Source organism: Hordeum vulgare, chromosome 6H, assembly GCF_904849725.1.
Source record: "Hordeum vulgare subsp. vulgare chromosome 6H, MorexV3_pseudomolecules_assembly, whole genome shotgun sequence".
In the NCBI taxonomy this organism is placed as follows: Eukaryota; Viridiplantae; Streptophyta; class Magnoliopsida; order Poales; family Poaceae; genus Hordeum; species Hordeum vulgare.
In genome coordinates, this window is record NC_058523.1 from 343,163,745 (window position 1) to 343,184,822 (window position 21,078).

Here is a 21,078-nt window from a genome sequence, read left to right on the forward strand (position 1 = left end):
GTGACAATAAATTTCAGCACACTATATGAATGTTTCCTTACCAAGTTCCACTTACCAAAGGCGCTTCACTCCCCAGCAACGGCACCAGAAAAGAGTCTGATGACCCACAAGTATAGGGGATCTATCGTAGTCCTTATGGTAATTAAGAGTGTCGAACCCAACGAGGAGCAGAAGTATTTGACAAGTGGTTTTCAGCAAGGTAATATCTGCAAGCACTGAAATTATCGGTAACAAGTGGTTGTGTGGTGAGATGATTCGTAGCAAGTAACAAAACTAACAATGGTGCAGAAAAGTGTACCAATCCCTTTTGTAGCAAGGGACAAGCCTCGACAAAGTCTTATAGGAGGTAAAACGCTCCCGAGGACACATGGGAATTTCTGTCAAGCTAGTTTTCATCATGTTCATATGATTCACATTCGTTACTTTGATAGTTTGGTATGTGGGTGGACCGGCGCTTGGGTACTGCCCTTACTTGGACAAGAATCCCACTTATGATTAACCCCTCTCGCAAGCATCCGTAACTACAAAAGAAGAATTAAGACAAAGTCTAACCATAGCATTAAACTAGTGGATCCAAATCAGCCCCTTAGGAAGCAACGCATAAACTCGGGTTTAAGCTTCTGTCACTCTAGCAACCCATCGTCTACTTACTACTTCCCAATACCTTCCTCTAGGCCCAAATAATGGTGAAGTGTTATGTAGTCGACGTTCACATAACACCACTAGAGGAAAAACAACATACAACACATCAAAATATCGAACGAATACCAAATTCACATGACTACTTATAGCATGACTTATCCCATATCCTCAGGAACAAAAGTAACTACTCACAAAGCATAATCATAATCATGTACATAGAGGTAATGAGTAGCATCAAAAATCTGAACATAAACTTTTCCACCAAGTAATCCAACTAGCATCAACTACAAAGAGTAATAAACACTACTAGCAACCTTACAAGTACCAATCGAAGTCGCGAGGCGGATATTAGTTACAAGAGATGAACTAGGGTTTGGAGATGAGATGGTGTTGATGAACATGTTGATGGTGATGAGTCCCCTCCGATGAGATGAGTGTTGGTGATGACGATGGCGACGATTTCCCCATCCGGGAGGGAAGTTTCCCCGGCACGATCGTCCTACCGGAGCTCTAGATTGGTTCTGCTCAAGTTCCGCCCCGTGGCAGCGGCGAATCCTCCAAAAAGCCTCTTCTTGATTATTTTTTCAGATCGAAACCCTTCTTGTAGCAAAAGAGGGGGGCCAGTGGGCCAGCAGGGAGCTCCCAAGCCCCCTAGGCTCGGCCAGGGGGGAGGTCGCGCCTAGCAGGCTTGTGGCCTCCTGCCGGCGCCCCTCTGGCACTTCTACGGCCCAGTATTTTTTATAAATCCCAAAAAAATCCTCGTTGATTTTCACGGCTTTTGGAGTTGCGCAGAATAGGTATCTCAAACTTGCTCCTTTTTCAAGCCAGAATTCCAGCTGCCGACATTCTCCCTCTTCATGTAAAGCTTGCAAAATAAGAGAGAAAAGGCATAAGTATTGTACCGTGAAGTGTAATAACAGCCCAAAAAGAGATAAATATCATCATGAAAGCATGATGCAAAATGGACGTATCAATGCACGTTCGGAATGAATTCTTCTTCTTTGGCACCATGACCACATTCTCCTACCCCTCGGAGTCGAAGACCTCGTGCATGAACTCGACAGCTAGGAGTCGAGCGATCTCCTCGTATTGCCCTACGCTTCTCAATGGAGGAATGGCGCAGGTGTTCCTTGACGGGCTTAACCATTGGGTCCACTTGGAGGCGGTGCTCAGCCAGCTCCCTAGGAATCCTTGGCATGTCAGACGGCTTCCATGCGAAGATATCCCACTTCTCACGGAGGAACTCGATGAGCTCGGCTTCCTATTTCCCTTCGAGTGAAGTGGAGATGTTCATCGCAGAAGCACTTCGGTCGGTGGGGTGGACGTGGACCTGCTTCGTCTCGTCGGCCAACTGAAAGGTGGACTCAGTAGCCGGCCGCTTCAACTTGAGCAGATGTGCGGTGTTCACTGCCTTCTTGTGCCCGTCCAGCTCGGCTGCAAGGACCTGCTCATTAGCGATCCTAGAGCCTTGCTGGAGGCACTCCTCGCCAACCTTCCGATTGCGAGTCACCATGATCATGCCTTTCATCTCTGACATCTTAAGCTTAAGATACACGTAACATGGTCAGGCCATGAAACGTGCATAGGCGGGCCTACCCACGATGGCGTGATAGGCGGTGCGAAAGTCAACCACTTCGAAGGTCAACCTTTCCTTGCGATAATTCTTCTAGCTGCCGTATACGACATTCAAAGTGATCTGGCCGAGTGATTTGGCCTGCTTCCCGGGTGTTAGAGCATATTTCTCCGTATGTGGTTTTGGTAATTGATGACAATCCCTATGGACTAATGGTTGCCTTAAGTTATATTTGAAGGATTTGTCCATAGCAATTCTTGAAGTCCATGTGTTGGTTTCAAGCAGTTTATATGATGACCAAGGTGGTATTCAAGGTATTATCCAAAGAATGTCATAAAGACACCAGGTTGATCAAGATCATCAAACAAAGAGTAAATCAAGATGATCTACACACAAAGCGTACAAGATGTACTGAAAGGGATCATGTGATCCCATGGTATGGTAAGCATTGTCCATAACGCTTTTGTGTACTAACTCATGGTCTTCATGAGAGTTCTTTGTGGGGTTAGGTGTGTTTCCAATGGTTTGCGTCAAGAGGAAGATCTTCGTGAAGGATGACATCAAGTGGTGATCGTCGTCAAGATTGTGATGTGCAAGTTCAAGTGGAGCATCACGAAGATAACATGCTCGAAGCTTGCCGTCCATTATGGTGGCAATGGACTTGTGAAGATGTGCTGAAGAGTGGCTCACCCATAACGAGTATGGGTGAGCAATCAACTAGTCTTCATCAATCCAACGCGATCAATAAATGTGGTCCATCTTGAGGAAGTCAAGATCGTCATACTCTAGCTCAAGTGGAGTATATGCAAGGTATAGGTTTGCCCTTGATAGGTTTTTCTATTTTAGGATAGATTGTCGTACTGTCAAGAGGGGCTCTCAAGTGAGTAGCTTGATCCTATCGCTCGTTGAGCTCTCAAACCATTTGCATCCTTGCATCATCTTTCTTGGTTCTAGTTTGGTGATTCTCTTTGCGAGTTTTAGAGCTGATGGTCACCTTCGTGAGAAGCTCGAGTTCATCGAAAACGGAGTCCATATGCATCTTCTATGATGTTTTCGATGTTGGAAGTTTTTGTTGGTTCGTCATTCATATAGATTTCACATCTCTATATCTTTGGCATTTTCATTTCTACATGTTCTTAAGATTGTCGTCCTCAATCTAACAAGCTTGAGTTTGCTCGATTCAAAGCTCGTATGTGAAAGTTATGGCAGTTTCAGTACGAGAGTTGTTTTTCTCTAAACAGGCGGTAGTACCGCTTGGGCGGTACTTCTGCTGTGTACTACCGCTGCTACTTCCACTTCAGTATTTTCTCTGGCTTCTTTGGGGTCTTTTTACATTTTGGGCGATAGTACCGCAGGTGCCAGCGATAGTATCGTTGTCACCGGCTTCTACTACGAGCGCCTACGGTAGTAAGAGCAGGCATAGTTTTTTACTACCGCCCTTAGGCGGTAGTATTGCAAAACCGTGTCTGGTACTACCATGCCAGATTTTTGCACAGCCGTAGCCTCAACGGAGGTAGACACGGAAGTAATTTTTACTTCTCTGTACCTCCTCTAGCAGTTGGATACTACCCTGCGATAGTACCGCTCGTTGCCCCATGCAGTAGTTTCTCCCTCTGCCACTACTATGTCTGCGGTAGTACCACACCGGGCAGCGGTAGTACCGCTATGCTCGGGATGAAAGAGGGGGTAACGGGCAGATTCTCCCCCTCCCCCACCTTATAAAGGGGGGTCTTCTTCCCCAATGGTCATCTATCCGTTAAGCTCGTGTTTCCCCCCCATTGTTGACCTTCTTAGAGCTTGCTAAATCTCAATCCCTCCGATGATTCTTTCTAGTTCTTGAGGCAAAAGATAGAGGAGATCTAGATCCACATCTCCACCAATCACTTTCTCCTCTATGTGAGGGGAACCCCTTGGATCTTGATCTTGGATTTCTTTGTGAGCTCCTTGTTCTTCCTCTCATATTCCTCCATAGCTTTTGTTGTTGTGGAGGGATTTTAGTGTGAGGGACTGTACCACTTCGTGTGTTCTTGCCATTTCATTAGTTGCATCAGTTTGAGTTCTCCACGGTGATATGTGGAAGTGAGAAGTTGATAAGCTTATTACCCTTTGGTAGTTGGTACCTTAGAGATTGTTCTTCGTGGATGCTTTGGCATCCTAGAAGCTTGGTGGTGCCTCAGAGCTCAATCATTGCGGTGTAAAGCTCTAGGCAAGCGTCGGGGTCTCCAATTAAGTTGTGGAGGTTTCCTCGAGCATTTGAGGTCACCTCGAAGCCATATGCCACTGTGGTGAACCTTCGTGGTGTCATTGGGAGCCTCCAATTAAGTTGTGGAGATTGCCCCAACCTTTGTTTGTACGGGTTCGAGGACCGCCCTCAAGGGTCCCTTATTGGAATCACAGCATCTTGCATCGTGCGAGGGCATGAGGAGATTACGGTGGCCTTAGTGGCATCTTGGGGAGCATTGTGCCTCCACACCGCTCCAAATGGAGATTAGCATCCACAAGGGTGTAAAGTTCGGGATACACCATCGTCTCTGCGTGCCTCAGTTATCTCTTACCCGAACCCTTTACTTATGCACTTTACTTTGTGATAGCCATATTGTTTCTTGTCATATATATTGCTATCACTTAGTTTTTTTATCTTGCTTAGCATAACTTGTTGGTGCACATAGGTAAGCCTAGTTGTTTTAGGTTTTGTGCTTGACAAATTAAACGTTAGTTTTATTCCGCATTTGTTCAAGCCTAAACCGTAATTATTATAAAGTGCCTATTCACCCCCTTCCCCCCTCTAGGAAACATCCACGTCCTTTCACCGGGGATGACCCCGTGAAACTCCATGTTATTCTTGCTTAGCCGAGACAACGGGATGTCCATAGCTTTGAGAGTGTCCACGTATATGATGTTGAGGCCGCTGCTACCATCCATGAGCACTTTCCACAGTCGGAACCCATTGACCGCTGGATCGACCACCAACGCCTGCCTCCCTGGGGTGGCTATGTTGGTCGGGTGATTCGATTGGTCGAATATGACGGGAGTCTTCGCCCAGTCGAGGTATTTTGTGACAGTCGGGTCTACCATGTTCACTCCTTGATTGATAACCTTCAATCATTTCTTGCTCTAGACGTCAGCAAAGATCATGAGGGTACCCTCAATGTTCGGATACCAGAGGTGTCCGCTGGGTCATCCTCATCTTCCTTGTCCCCGAAGGGCTCTCTGTCCATCTCCTTCTAGAGCAGGCGGTAGTCGCGAGCCGTGTGCTTGGCGGGGATGGTCTCCCCTTCGTCGTCCTTCCGAGCATGAATCGGACACGGCTGGTCCAAAAGGCTGCTCTTGGACTCGGCCTTCTTTTTCCCTCCCTAATCCTTTTTCTTTTTCTTGGACTTGTTCTACCTCTGTCATGGGACAATAGCTACTTCGGCTTTGCCCGGTGGGTTGCTCTTTCTCTTTTGCTTTTTCCTGGTGTTACCCGATTGAGGGGCTTCACTGGTTCGGTCTTTACTACTGCGGAGGCGGTCTTCCTCTTCGCCGTTCATGTATCGATTGGCGATTTCCATGGCCGAATTGAGGGACAGGTCCCCCGATTGGCCGAACTTGAGAATCAGCTCTCGATACCGAGTGCCTGCTTTGAAAGCGCACACAGCCTCGTGTTCGGTGAGATTCTCCACGATGTTGTGCAGTGTGGTCCACCACTAGATGTACTCCCTAAGAGTCTCGTTGTTCTTCTATACACAATGTTGCAGCTCTGTCAAGCCACCTGGACGCTTGTAGGTGCCCTCGAAGGTCTTGACGAACACTCAGGCAAGATTGACCCAGTTGTGGATGTTGCTGGAGGGCGCCTGATTGAGCCACGTCCTTGCTGACCCCTCTAACATGAGGGGCGGATGCTTCATAGAGACATAATTATCACCACCGCCTATCTGGACGGCCACTCGGTAGTCTTCCAGCCAAGTCGCTAGCTTTGACTCACCTTTGAACTTTCCAATCCCCATGGACAATCGGTAATTGGAGGGCATCTCCGCCTATCGGATGTGTCGGCCGAAGCACTCAAGGTCGGACACTCCCCGGCCAGCCTAAGACCGATCAAGCATGTGTTGCATGATTATAGACCGAGCGTTGAACTAGGAGGGCGATAGCCGTCGTCCCCATTACCCCAATGCCGACTAGGCTTGGCTTGCGGTCATGGGTCGGCGGCCGAGTGAGCCACTCCCCGGGGGAGGTGACCTACTTCGGACCAGATGATCCTGCCTACGGTCCCCGTGAAGGCCTCTCGGAAGAGGAGGAAACCTTTGGTGTCTTCCCTGCATGTGCGGGCTATGAGCCGATTGCACGGTGTTCGCTTGAATGGACTTGTTGTGGATGCGATACCGCGAGTGCAACACCACGGAATTCTGCTGTATGGCATGGCAGTCTTTAAGAGAGCTTGGATATGTTGAATGCCTTCTCCGGCTGCACTATCACTCGACTGAATGGAATCGGCGATCCAAATGGTTGCGGCCAGGTTCAGCAAAGGTAACTGCATCACCTTGATGTGAAGCGGGTGGTCGTTCGGGAACAACTACCGACGACTACGGCTGGAGCTCGGCTGGTCCCTCGCGGCCCGAGCGTTGAGTGACCGCTGAAGTCGCTGGAGTCGCTCGCGCTCGGCCAGATTGGCGAGACACGCGTTCTCCTGCGTGATATCCTACGGGGTGTTCCTGGTGATGGGGGTGCGGAGAGCTTGATCGCTCCTCCGCCGAAGTTCCTCCCGTTGCTGCTCGGTGAGCGGTTGCGGGACGTGGTGGCTGTCGCCGTCGTGGCGCCGATCTCCGCCATCACGCACGGGAGAATTTTCCATGGCGAAACCTGGGTTGCCTCCCTTGTTCGTGTCAGCCATCAACACCTCGGAGGCACCCCTACTGCTTTCGCAGTTGGAGTCGCCGAGTGGTTCCTCGCTTGATGAAGAAAAGAGGTTGACGGTGGGCTCATCAGAGCTGAGCGTAGCCACCTGCCCCGAGATGGCCTGGTTGGCCATGGCGTGCTTGATACACCGCTGGATGCGTGAGCTCCCGGAGCGCTTGCGACGGACAACAGCGGGGCATGGGGGCGCCGAGTGATACGGCACTGATGGCTGCTGGATGAGGACTCCATGTGCAACCGCGCTGAAATGTGACGTACCTCGAGCAGGGAGGGCATCGGTGTCGAGTGGCGCATCCTGCAGCCATGTTGAGTCATCGACAATGAAGCTGAGGCAAACGAAGAGGATATCTTCGCCGAGTGTCATCATGTTGACAAAAATGTAAATAACCTACAACTGCGCTGGATTTGCTAGATGTGCAGTCCCATGGTGGGTGCCAACTGTCGTGGGAATGACCTTGACAATAGTACCTAGGGGTACGAACAGAGGGGCGAAGTCTAACTAGGCGTTGTGGATACACTCGGATGTACAAGTTCGGGCCTCACTCGGAAGTGGTAACAACCTTACGTCTCGAGCCCTAGGGCGGACGTTTTCTTATGGGGTATGAAAGATTACAAGGTGGTGAACCCTTGAGCTGTAGCCCGAGAGTGGCTTATATAGTGTATGCCACGATCGACCAAGCTTCATTACAAGGTGAGTTAATGCTAATAAACAAAGGAGTTACTAGAAACAACATCTATTACACGCAGCGTTACTGGTAACGTGGGTCTTCACTGGACTTCTTGCGATGGATTAAGTCCTTAGCCGTTGCAGCCTCTTCGCTGCCATCGCCTTGTTGTGGTCCGAGTGCCAGGTTGCATCCGACTGACACAAGGCGATCTGAGTGACTCCGGGCAGGCCGAGTAACGGTAAGCTGTATCGAGTGAGGTCGAGACTACACCAGTGGCTTGAAGGACACTGATGTCTGGGGGGTCTAGGTGGGCCTAGGGAAGCAGGTTCGTATGCTTACCCCTAATGTACAACCCCGTCACGCGTTGTATCGCAGCTCTTGGCGCAACCGGTGACGCATCGTTGCAGCATCGAGCTCTCTTGGTCGTCGCGCAAGCGCTACATCACAGCACCATGAGCTACCGAGGACCGCTCCACTACATCACCAACGTGCGCATGCGGCTGCCACAAACGTCGGGGGTGCTCTGGCCGCCACCGGTGAAGCTTCAATGTGACGACTGGTGAAGCTTCCTTGCAGCACCGAGCTTCAGGCCGCCGTTCGAGCGCTGCATCATAGCACCGGAAGTCGGCGGCAAAGTACTCCACTGCAACACCGCCACGCGCACGCGGCGGCGCCGTCTGGTGATGCGACGACGACGGGGTTTCTCCGATGAAGCACGTGACGAACGTGCGACGACGACGGGGTTTCTCCGATGAAGCACGTGACGAACGACACAACGCAGCTGCTGCGGCGGAGATGCTAGTTGTGGTGGTCGCTGTCGTTTCCCTAGTTGGCCACGACTGTGGATGAGCGGCGTGCACGGGGCTTCTGATTTTACTAGTAAGAGAAAGAGATGGGGCAGGAGCTAGTGGAAGAGCATCCGTCGGAAAAAGATTAATTATGGAGCCACAGGCAAGGCGTCCCGCTGAGGTGTGCCGCATACGGATAAGAACTGATTGAGAAGCGGGTCTCCATCGAGACGCGTGCCGCGCGTGTTAGGAGGCTTACACCGTAGTGTAATCAATCGACTGATTTTAATCCATTTCTCAATTAAAAGAATAAAATTATAATTATAATTCTCCAACTAATTATAAAATATCGCTTAGAGTTGTCCTAAGTTGCTACTCTCTTAACATCAACGGTTGAGAGGATGACTCGGCCTCGCAAGTCGAAAGTTATTGGGAGATATTCTTTCGGCATCAACACCTATCCAAGGAGAGTGGTTGGGTTCATTGTATTTGCAGCACAGTGTCCTAGTGATTTAGACGTGGTAACGGTTATTGAATTCAATTGTTAGGTTTGATGGTCTAACCTTGCGCTTGACCGTACAGATGGGCAATGTAGCCGGTCAAATATAATACAGACATTCTGGTCTGATGATTACAGTGGCGTTTTCGAAAATTTCGAGCGAATAACATTTTCCAATGCCCCTTTCTTTTCTGGACCTGAATGCCCATCGGAAGGCACTCAAGCTCTCTTCAAAATAAAACACCAGGCAAATGATTGTTCAAAAAAAACACCAGGCAAACGACTTAAGGCTCGTCATAGTGCTTTTTCCTAAGTGGTTTGCCCATTGGAGTATGATTCTTCTTGACATGTCAATTAGTCCATTTAGGTCCTGTTTGGAACCATAATATATTACGATAATCTAGATTGTGAAGATACATTATATAATTTGATTTATAAAAATAATCTAAATGAGTATGTTTAAAGATCAGATTATACAAAATGTAATCTAGATTTTACATTTCATAATAATAACCTATATGCCCTCTATTTTTTAAAAGAAAAGGATGACGGTGGAAGGATTGTAATTATCTTCAACTTTACAAGGGTAATGGGTCATTAGTAATCCATAATCTGATTTTAGCTGGGTAGAGTAGATTGTGAGTTTTTTAATAATATGTCTATCTAGTTTTTATAATATACATTATAATCTGTTTTATTTGGAGACATAGTAGATTATAAAAAAACGGACTATATAATCTGAATGGTTCCAAACAGGGTCTTAGATGAGATGATATCAAATTAAATGAAGAAAAAAGTCAGTATTAGTATGATAGTAGCATAATAGTACTCCATCACGGGTAGCCTTAGAGCATCTTCAATAGTGACCGTAAAAAACGCGCACGCGGAGAAATTTTGCATTTTAGCGTGCGCGGGACGATTGGGCGCACTCCAGAGGGCGCGAAAAAATCAGACGCACGCTAGATTTGGCGCGCGGCGCTCGGTGTGCACTATAAATCCAGCGCATTTTCCATGCGCCTTTCCACCGCTCCCACGCGCCCCTCGCCTCGCCACGTGCTTTCTGCCGCTCTTTCGCCGCACCACCATGCCGCCACATCGCCGCGGAAACTTCGGGCTACCGCGGCGTTCACGCACGCCCCTCCGACACCTTCGACGTTGAGATCCGTTCCGACGGCACGCGCCTCGGCCTCGGCACGTACAACACCGCCGACGAGGTCGCCCGCGCGTACGACGTGGCTGCGTGGCGCCTTAACCGGACTCGTAGGGAAATGAATTTTTTTCGAGGTGATGACGCGAGAGTGGGCGCAGCAGCTCGTGCCTCCCCACGGGTTGTCACCAAAGAGGACCGTCGCCTAAACCGGAGGTTGGAGCGCCGCCTCGGCATCGCTAAGATGGACGAACATGTCATCGTGGAGTGGCGCCAACAGCTTCCGCATGACGTTCTCGACGAGCACGCATTCTTTGCGCGAAGGAGGGCGGAACAAACCGCCTATCGTGAGGACAAACGTACACGCAAACAAGTCGCACTCTTCAACATGGAGCTCAAAAAAGCATCGACTTGGTCCTCCAATGATGAACGATGGGCTGACGCCTTCATCACCACGACGGAGTCGAACACCAACGCGTCAGAGAAAGACGACGAGGAGTAGTTTATCATTTTTTATCTTTTTTATTGTTTTTTTATTATATACTAGATGAACTATTGGCGAGGACTTATTTATATCTATGTGAACTATCTATACTATCTATCATTTATTATCTTGTATTTGCGTAGAATGTATAACTTGAATTTTTAGTGCGTCAGATTTTTAAGGTAAACGTTTGTGGCCGGTGCGCCGGTCGGCCGCACGTGACCCGCGCACACAGCTGACTTGGGATGCAACTTTTTTCTCGTCTAAATTGTCGCAACGAGCGTTCATATTTACTACAAGCATTTTTTTATTTGCTATATTTGTCTAGTAAAAAAGTTGCATATATGTTTAGTTGCAATTCGAGTTCGTTGGATTTTTGCTACAACCAGAGTTTTGACTTTTGTTACAACCATGTTATTTTTGCTACAACCGGCATCATTTTTTGTTGTAACCTTTCACTAAAAATGTTGCATACACGTTCACGTAGATATTTGCTACAACCGACGTTTGACTTTTGCTACCACGCACCATCAGTTTTGTTTTTTTTCTACGATCACGTAGATACTTTTTTGGCTACAACTTTTTGTTGCAACCGTTGATGAAATTGTTGCATCGTGAACGAAATTTGTTTCATCGAAGAAAAATGGTTGCATGAAGATCTAACGGCGCGGCCCGCGTATAGCTGACAAATCAGGCGTCCCGCGCGCGTTCGGTCGGTCGCGCGGCGCGGAGCATTGCCCAATTTTTAATTTTGTAATAAAGAGGCGCGCGTGATTGAGATGCTCTTAGAGCATGGTTAATAGTATAGCCAACTGTTGACTATAAGCAATCTTATAACCCATCTTATAGCTAGCTTGTACAATAGTTAGCTATAAAAAAGTACTATTTTTATTATATATGGCCCACATTTCATTCTCATAAAGCACCTAGGAGCACGTGCTATAGCTGACTCTTCACGAAGAGCCCGCTTCCCTTCTCTCTCCTCTTCTCTCTCATCCAACTAAACAAAAATATAGTATTTTAATTCTTACAGCCTGCTGACTATACTTTATTGTACTTGCTCTTACCTGCGCCTCAAGCGGCAATAAAAACACTGCGCCTCAAGCGGCAATAAAACACGTTCGGCTCCCTCCTGTGGCCTGAACCTCAAACGTTGATCATTCCAATCCTCCCTCCCGACTTCCATACGTCTCTCGCACCCTTACTGCGCCGTACCGTACGCAAGGCATGAGTGCCACCGGGAGGAAGTTGGCCGCGCTACCGGCGCTCGGGTGGTGGCTCGTGGTGGTCGGCGCCGTCCGCCTCGTCTTCGCCTGGTCCGGCTTCTTCGACGCCTGGGCCGTCCGTTCCGGCACCTACTCCAACACGCACGGTGCGCCCAGTCATCTTCTCCTCGATCGGTCTCATCTTCCCGTATACATACGCACATCCTTTTGGCTAATCGGTCCATACAACATGCGCGCGTGCACGCACTCGTGCAGTGACTGATGTGCATGCGCGTACCGTCGGGGTGTGGACGCTTCTGTCGTGCACTCTCTGCTTCCTCTGCGCCTTCAACCTCGAGAACAAGCCGCTCTGCGCCGCAACTCTCTTGTCATTCGTCTACGCCTATGGGCATTTCGTTGCTGAATACCTGGTGTACCGTACCATCACCGCTGCAAGCCTCGGAACGCTCGGCTTCTTTGCAGGTAACAACCCACAGCGTCTCTGACAAAGTGCAATTTTGTTTTCTTAGCAGTAATAACTGTTGGATATATTCTCTCTTGTGCTTGCAGTCCCGTCGATCATCTGGACGGTGCTCCACTGGAGGAACACTCTTGGCTACCGTGCTACGAAGCGCTCATGAGCTTGTTCCACTGTTAGGGTCTGTTTGGTTGGAGACTAATTTTGTCAAGTCAAAGTGTGGCAAGTCATAAAGTGTGGTTGAAAAAACGAACGCCAAACTTTGGTAAAAGTTGACAAAAAACTTGACTCTATGACAAATAGGTCATAGCGACAATAAAGTATGGCAAGCCAAAGTGTGACAAAAACCAAACATATGCCAACTAAACTCTGGCTGTCAAATTTTGACTTGCAAAATGTGGCTAGAAACCAAACAGGCCCTTAATCTGTTATCGCCTCGTCAACGGATAGAGCCTTCAGAACTTGCCTATCAAGAGAATAAATTTCGCTGCAAATCGGTTTTATTTACTTTTGTCATGTGTATGCTGTATCATCCCATCCATGAAACTATTAAACGAAGAGTACCGACACTCTTTTATGATCCCTTGTTATGCCTTTGCAACTCTACTTTATGCAGGGGCGGACCCAGGATTGGGTCAAGCTAGCGTCACTAAGGCTAATCATAGTGAAGAGTATCATATAGTAGTATCATGCATATGATACTATTGTATGATACTCCCTCCGTCTCGGTGTATTAGGCATCTTATGAAAATCAAATAATTCCAAAACGTTAAGACACATTACAGTAGTACTAGTTGCATGTATATTAATTAGACCACATTTATTAATTGAAGGACCAATGCATGTAATTTATGTGTCATGTTTTTTGAATTTAAAGAGGTCTTCTAATTAATAGCATGTTTTTAGTTGAAAAAGGAATACTCCCTCCGTCACGGTTTAGAAGGCACAGTTAAACTTGCGTGCGTTTCCAAAATAGACAAGGTTTAAGGCACGAAAGCAATTACTCTTATTAATTAGTACTAGTACTAGTCATGCATGCGCCCTCCCAATTTGCTGCTCAGGCATTAGTACTAGTATTTTCTCAGTTGATTAGGCGCACTAGCATTTACACCTGCTACATCTCACGACCAATCGATGACAACCTTGGTCTCAGATATTTTCAAGCGTGCCTTCTAAACCGTGACGGAGGGAGTAGTGTGATTGGCTTCCTCTAGAATTTAATTCCTTCTCCTACCCAATCTCTACGTGCTAGGTTGCAGTGCACCTTCTAATATACCTAATGCACCGAGACGGAGGAAGTAATACTTTTATAGTGCATAGTATCATAAAGTAGTATCATAAATGATCTTATTTATTGACATGCATGACACATAGGGGGTGTTTCTTTTCAGGAACTTTTTTATGTAGGGACTAAAAGAGGGACTTTTAGGGACTAAAAGAGGGTATTTGAGACTAAAGGAAGAAGTCCCTATGGGAGGGTCTTTTTGGGACTTTTTTGGCACTTTTTCCAACAGTGCCCCTACTTTTAGTATGTCGTTTAATAACTTCTAGTACATTAGTAGGGGTAACATGGTCTTTTTGTATGTCATTTAATGACCTCTAGTCCCTGTTTAGTTCCTGGAAAAAACGGATGGGGACTAGGGACTTTTTAGTTGGGACTAAAAAAAGCTTAGGACTTTTTAAAGAAACAGGGTCATAGTAGCATAGCATTTAACATGTTACGGTATCTACCTATGTTACTCTAACCATCTCTTTTTTTTTAATTATTTGCCACATCAGCATGTTTGTTAGTCTCAAATATATGATACTATCTTAGTTACTCCCACTATGGCCAGTCTAAAAGTGCAGCTACAGTGCATGCGAGTGTTAATTGAAGGTCGTATTAGTCTTCACGTGCAGTGCCCTCCTCTTTACCAAAATAATTATAGTTGACGAGAACTAGACTACTCCCTCCATTTCAGTTTATAAGTCCGACATATGTATGTAGGTCGCCAATTTAACCAACTTAATGATAATCATATATTACAAAAAATATATCATTAAAAACTTTAGATGTTCTATTTTTTAATGATATAATTTTTGTATTAAACAATAAATTTTATGTAAGTCAAATTAACGATCTAGATACACGTGCGTGCCATATAAACTATGACGAAGGTAGTAGTTCTTTTCAACTATAATTATTTAGGTACAAAGGGAGTATATGATAGCATATAGATCTTCGTTTATGACATGCAGTATGAGCTCTCTCCTGTCATGCATCCTATATAAATAGTACAAAATAATAAAAATGAATACTAGGACAAAATGAAATAACAAGTGAATTTTTGGGGTATCAAATCGGGTCGACCATTCTATTCCATGTGAAGTTTCGTGAAGAAATGACGTCTATCGTATTCTCGGCAAAAAAGAAAAAAAATGACTATATAAAAGGTTTAAATGAAGAGAAAACCTAACTTGTAGCGTGCGCATGGGTGCCTTTCGATGCGGCGGCTGCCCAACCGTCTGTTTCGTTACTTTCTATTTTTTTAAGCCACGCGATGAATTTTTTATAGATGCATGATTTGAGTGGTGTGACATTTTCAACTACGGAACGGTACAAAGTCCTAGAATACAGAGATGCTACTACACCAGTAGTGCAAGAAATCAGATACAGTGCACATACATGAATGTTGCAGTGTTCTGATCTGTTTTCCGCTGTATCATGGACATCCAAAATACTATACTAAAGTTGCATGTTAACGCTAAGGCACACATTCTCTTCCTCTCTTTGTTGTTATATCCGGTTCTAGAATAAGTTTTTTAACAAGTACATTTTCACAAAATGTAGATGCTATAAACTATTAGTCCCTCCGTTTAAAATAAATGTGGTTGATCTAGTGCAAAATTTATACTCATATAAATTAAATATGTGACACTTATTATCAAAATTTGATAGAGGAGCACAATTTTTTTCAAGTGTTTTATGCTCCAAAACGGATGTCTAGTATCACACAACTAGATAGTCAATAAGTTTTGTGCTTAAACCCTGCTCACTAAGGATTACATACGGCAGAAATTAGAGAACACAGAACTCACAAATTGTTTGTAATCAAATTTAGTTCTTTCTAAACAACCTACATGATTGTTCTAAAAAAGCCGGTAGCTATTAAAAAAATCAGGTAGTTGCGTCGAACAATTTGGCAATTGCTCATAGAAATTTTAATAAGTGTATTTTAAAACAACTTGGTAGCCGTGTTAAAGATTTTTTTTGGCAATTACTTTGTACACAACCTGATAACTATATCATAACAATCTGATAGTTGTTCGTTAAAAATGTGGTAGCTGTATCAAAACAACATCTTTTGGCAATTCCTATCCAAACAACCTAGTAACTATATCAAAACAATATTTAGTTGTCGGTAAAAAATATGGTATTATCAAAACAACATGGTAGCTGTAAATGTTACAAATAAGCATAGTATAATGGCAAGTGGCAGGGTTAAACTTTTTAATATGGTAAGTAAGCACAATAAACCCGACAAGTAAGTATACTTGCAACTGGCACAATTAAGCTATTAATATGGCAATCAAGAAAAATAAAATCGACAAGTAAGTCTAGAGGTAAATGACATGGATAAATTCTTAATATCTTACGTAAGCACGCTAAATCTTACAAGTAAGTATAGGGGCAAGTGGCACGCTTTAAACTATTAATGTGAAAAGCAAGAAAAACAAATCCGACAAGTAAGTGTAATGGCAAATGACATAATTAAACTCTTAATCTGACAAGCAAACAAGCAAGCAAAAATAAATCCGACAAATAAGTATAGTGACAATTGACACTGTTAAACTGTTAATGTGACAAGCAAGCAGAATAAACTTTTCAAGTAAGTATTGTGAAAAATGATACGGTTAAAATGTTAATACGACAATTTAGCATAGTAAATCTCACAAGTAAGTATAGTGGTAAGTGATATGGTTAAACTATCAATATGTCAAGCAAGCAAAATAAATCCAACAAGTATATATAGTGGCAAGCGGCACAGTTAATATCTCAAGCAAGCAAAATAAATTCGATAAGTAACTATAATGGAAAGTGGCACAATTAAACTGTAATATAGCAAGTAAGCACAACAAATTTGATAGGTAAATATAGTTGACCAATGAAATAGTTAAACCGTTAATATGACAAGCAACTATAATGATTTGACAAATATGTACAATGGCAAGTGATTAAAATATGGAAGCACGCAAACATGAGACAAATTCACTGTTCTGACCCACATGACGTAAACAATTCATAAAACAAACTTACGCTGAAAAGAATTTACGTTTTGACCTATTTAGAAACGCCATAAACCGTGGCGTTGCACGTCAACTATGAAACGTTAGTCTACTCTCACGTTGCTGCCTCATTGTAAAACGTCAGTCTAATCTGGCGTTTATTCTTCCCTGCAACGCCAGTCTTCCAATGCCTGTGGCGTTTCAGCCTCATGCATTGCGGTCTCTCTCTCTCGATCGTGTTGCTCCATTGAAGGGAGCATCACACACACCCACGCACGCACGCATTTATTCATTCATTCACGTCCTACGAGAGGGATTTTTTCACTGTTCTGACCCACGAGACGAAAAAATGCATAGAATGAACTCGATTTAAAACTATTTCACGATCTGACCCCTTTTAGAAACGCCAGAGCCCGTGGCGTTGCTGGTGTACATAGAAACGCCAGTCTAGAGTGTCGTTTCTGTTTCACATCGAAACGCCGATCTAGCTCGTGTTTCTGGCGGAGTAAGAAACGCCACAAGTAATGGCGTTTTCATTTGTTACTCCAACGCCAAGATATATGGCGTTGTCGCCCGGGGCTGTTGCTGCCGCTGGTCTGCATGGCGGAGCATGCAGCCATCACTCCCCTGTGCTAGCTAGCTAGCTAGCTATGTACTACCTCCGTCATGCGTGGCATTTAATGGCATTGCATTTGCGCATGGGGCAGCCACCTGTGGCTGTGATGGAGCACGTCATGGGGACATGTCCCCAGCCGCGGGATTTTTTCACTGTTTTGATCCTTAAGTCGCAAATTCATTACGTAACGAACTCGTTTGGAAAGAATTTCACGTTTTGACCCTTTTGGAAACGCCATAGGCCGTGGCGTTGCAGGCCTTATGCCAAACGTCAGTCTACTCGACGTTGCAGGCCTCATGTGCAACGCCAGTCTACTGGACGTTGCAGGCCTTAGCAGAAACGCCAAGGAGGCTGGCGTTGCAGGCCTCATAAGTAACTCGCCCGCGCGCCCCTTCGTCCACCTCAAGATCTTTCTTCCTCTTCCTCCACGAAAAAGCTCTCCCTCCTCCTCCAAATCCCCCCTTCGATCTCCCTCCTCCCCCAACCGTTTTGTTGGTTCTTTGGGGCAAATCGAAGAGGCCGGTAAGCTCCTCCAATCCCTCCAATTAGTTTTTGCAATGATTTTGTATTTGTGTAGATTTTTTTTGCACTAGGTGTACGTATGTTTTGAAGTAAAATTTATTTTGTGATTGTTAATAGGTGTAGTTTATGGTTTGTCTAAGTGTAGTTTTTGGTGGCTATATGTATAACCTAGGTTTTGTTCATATTATTCGCATTAGGTTTATGCCTAGGTTTAGTTCATATTATTCGAAGAGGTCGATAAGAATTTTGTTCATATTATGTAGGATGTTTCGGCCCGATAAATATCCGGGTCTTGATGACTACTACGAGCAGAAGCATCGTGCGGTGCTAGTTGAAAGAGGAGAGGTAATTATGATTGTGTTGATGATTATTTTTATATACTCCATGATTTTTATATTTTGACAAGTTGAGTCAATTAACAAATTATGCGTTTGTTTGTTTAGGTTCCTCCACTACTTCGTTTGAGGGGGCACAACCCGAATGAAACTCTTGTATATGACCCTCGTTACGAGCCTTATTTTAGAAGAATGGATCTTCTTCAATTTGTGCTCAACTTTAAAGGCACACCACCATGGTTGAACGCCACGGCCCTAACAGCACTTACGGATCGATGGAGGCCGGAGACGCACTCTTTTCACCTTCCTCTTGGTGAGATGAGCATAACCTTGGAGGGTATTGCTATGATCACCGGGCTTCCTATCGAGGGCAGGGCTCTTACAGGGAAGGTTAGGGCCGCCGGGTGGCGACAACGGGTTGCGGCATTGGTTGGTGTTGAACCCGAGCCATGGACTGATGAAACTAGGAAGGATCCTAGGCCATCCAGTGTGTTGTTCTCTTGGATACAAAGACATTTTCACAGATGCCCAAAGGATGCTAGTCCGCTTGTTGTGGAGAGGTTCGCGAGAGCTTATCTCTGGAATCTTTTGACCCAAGTGGTGTTTCTGGATGGCACTAGGGACACAGCCTCATGGATGTTCTTGGATCCTCTTCGTGACTGGGATGTGAAGTGGAGTTGGGGTTCGGTGGCACTAGCCTTCTTGTACCGTCAGGTATGGCTTAATATCATGCATTTTCATTTTATTCAATGGGATATGATGCATTTTCATTTTATTAAATCTGTAGTTGGATGGAGCGTGCATGAGGAGTAAGCCGACGTCATGTCTTGGAGGTTTCGTCTGGGCCCTACAGGTTTGGATGTGGGAGCGTATCCCTGTTGGCCGGAACTTCAGCCTTGCTCCGGAAGAACCCTGGAAGTACCCGTTTGACGGGGATGAGGAGCGATACCCCACTATCGCACACACATGGGCTAATGTCCAATGGACGAGTATCGCGGCTATGGGGCGGTATAAGGCATACATAAGCGAGCTTGACATGCTAACTTACGAACAGGTAAATGCTTTATCAAATTTGCTGATTTTTTTTCATGGATGGTTGAGTGACTTGTTGTTATGTAGGTTAATTGGAGGCCGTACACGGTACTTAGACAGTTCCCTCTGAACAACATGTGCCTTTGTGACCAGCATCTTTGGCGTGTGCGGTGCGCGATGATATGCTTTTATGCGGTGGAGTGGCATCTTCCTCATCGTGTTTCAAAGCAGTTCGGGGTACAACAACGCACCCCGCCGGATTACGTCGAGACAAGTGTGAAGCTACATAAGTGAGTCTTTTGTATCACGTGTTTCTCCTGTTGATCAATGTCTAACATGAAAAAATGAAACTGATGTAGTATTCTAATTCTTTGTAGGACAAACCTGTTGGAAATATGCCCTAGAGGCAATAATAAATTAGTTATTATTATATTTCTTTGTTCATGATAATCGTTTATTCTCCATGCTATAATTGTATTGATTGGAAACACAATACTTGTGTGGATACATAGACAAAACACTGTCCCTAGTAAGCCTCTAGTTGACTAGCTCGTTGATCAAAGATGGTCAAGGTTTCCTGGCCATAGGCAAGTGTTGTTACTTGATAACGGGATCACATCATTAGGAGATTCATGTGATGGACTAGACCCAAACTAATAGACGTAGCATGTTGATCGTGTCATTTTGTTGCTACTGTTTTCTGCGTGTCAAGTATTTGTTCCTATGACCATGAGATCATATAACTCACTGACACCGGAGGAATGCTTTGTGTGTATCAAACGTCGCAACGTAACTGGGTGACTATAAAGATGCTCTACAGGTATCTCCGAAGGTGTTCATTGAGTTAGTATGGATCAAGACTGGGATTTGTCACTCCGTATGACGGAGAGGTATCTCGGGGCCCACTCGGTAATACAACATCACACACAAGCCTTGCAAGCAATGTGACTTAGTGTAAGTTGCGGGATCTTGTATTACGGAACGAGTAAAGAGACTTGCCGGTAAACGAGATTCAAATAGGTATGTGGATACTGACGATCGAATCTCACACAAGTAACATACCGAAGGACAGAGGGAATGACATACGGGATTATGTGAATCCTTGGCACTGAGGTTCAAACGATAAGATCTTCATAGAATATGTAGGATCCAATATGGGCATCCAGGTCCCGCTATTGGATATTGACCGAGGAGTCTCTCGGGTCATGTCTACATAGTTCTCGAACCCGCAGGGTCTGCACACTTAAGGCTCGACGTTGTTTTATGCGTATTTGAGTTATATGGTTGGTTACCGAATGTTGTTCGGAGTCCCGGATGAGATCACGGACGTCACGAGGGTTTCCGGAATGGTCCGGAAACGAAGATTGATATATAGGATGACCTCATTTGATTACCGGAAGGTTTTCGCAGTTACCGGGAATGTACCGGGAATGACGAATGGGTTCCGGGAGTTCACCGGGGGGGGGGGGGGGCAACCCACCCCGGGGAAGCCCATAGGCCTTGGGGGAAACACACCAGCCCTTAGTGGGCTGGTGGGACAGCCCACAAGTGCCCTATGCGCCAAGGAGAAGAAAATCAAGAGAAAAAGAAAAAAAAGGAGGAGGTGGGAAGGAAGGGGGACTCCCTCCCACGAAACCTAGTCCAACTCGGTTTGGGGGGGGAGAGTCCTCCCCCTTGGACTCGGCCGACCCCCTTGGGGCTCCTTGAGCCCCAAGGCAAGGCCCCCTCCCTCCCACCTATATATACGGAGGTTTTAGGGCTGATTTGAGACGACTTTTCCACGGCAGCCCGACCACATACCTCCACGGTTTTTCCTCTAGATCGCGTTTCTGCGGAGCTCGGGCGGAGCCCTGCTGAGACAAGGTCATCACCAACCTCCGGAGCGCCGTCACGCTGCCGGAGAACTCTTCTAACTCTCCGTCTCTCTTGC

At 45.7% G+C, this 21,078-nt stretch overlaps 1 protein-coding gene across 1 annotated transcript; it reads left to right on the forward strand.

The window, feature by feature from the left end:
• The first annotated feature begins 11,815 nt into the window (after positions 1-11,815).
• On the forward strand, positions 11,816-12,957 carry LOC123402274 (ergosterol biosynthetic protein 28-like). Its single transcript, XM_045096174.1, has 3 exons — positions 11,816-12,066; positions 12,176-12,382; positions 12,470-12,957. Exons 1-3 carry the CDS (start codon positions 11,922-11,924, stop codon positions 12,538-12,540), a joined length of 423 nt encoding a protein of 140 aa, XP_044952109.1. The 5' UTR covers positions 11,816-11,921; the 3' UTR covers positions 12,541-12,957.
• Positions 12,958-21,078: the final 8,121 nt, after the last annotated feature.

Bases quoted from the DNA above. Each gene is read 5' to 3' on its own strand.
- LOC123402274 (XM_045096174.1), top strand. From the start codon at position 11,922: ATGAGTGCCACCGGGAGGAAGTTGGCCGCGCTACCGGCGCTCGGGTGG. The intron at 12,067-12,175 runs GTGCGCCCAGTC...GCACTCGTGCAG, and splicing joins CACCTACTCCAACACGCACG to TGACTGATGTGCATGCGCGT. The intron at 12,383-12,469 runs GTAACAACCCAC...TTGTGCTTGCAG, and splicing joins AACGCTCGGCTTCTTTGCAG to TCCCGTCGATCATCTGGACG.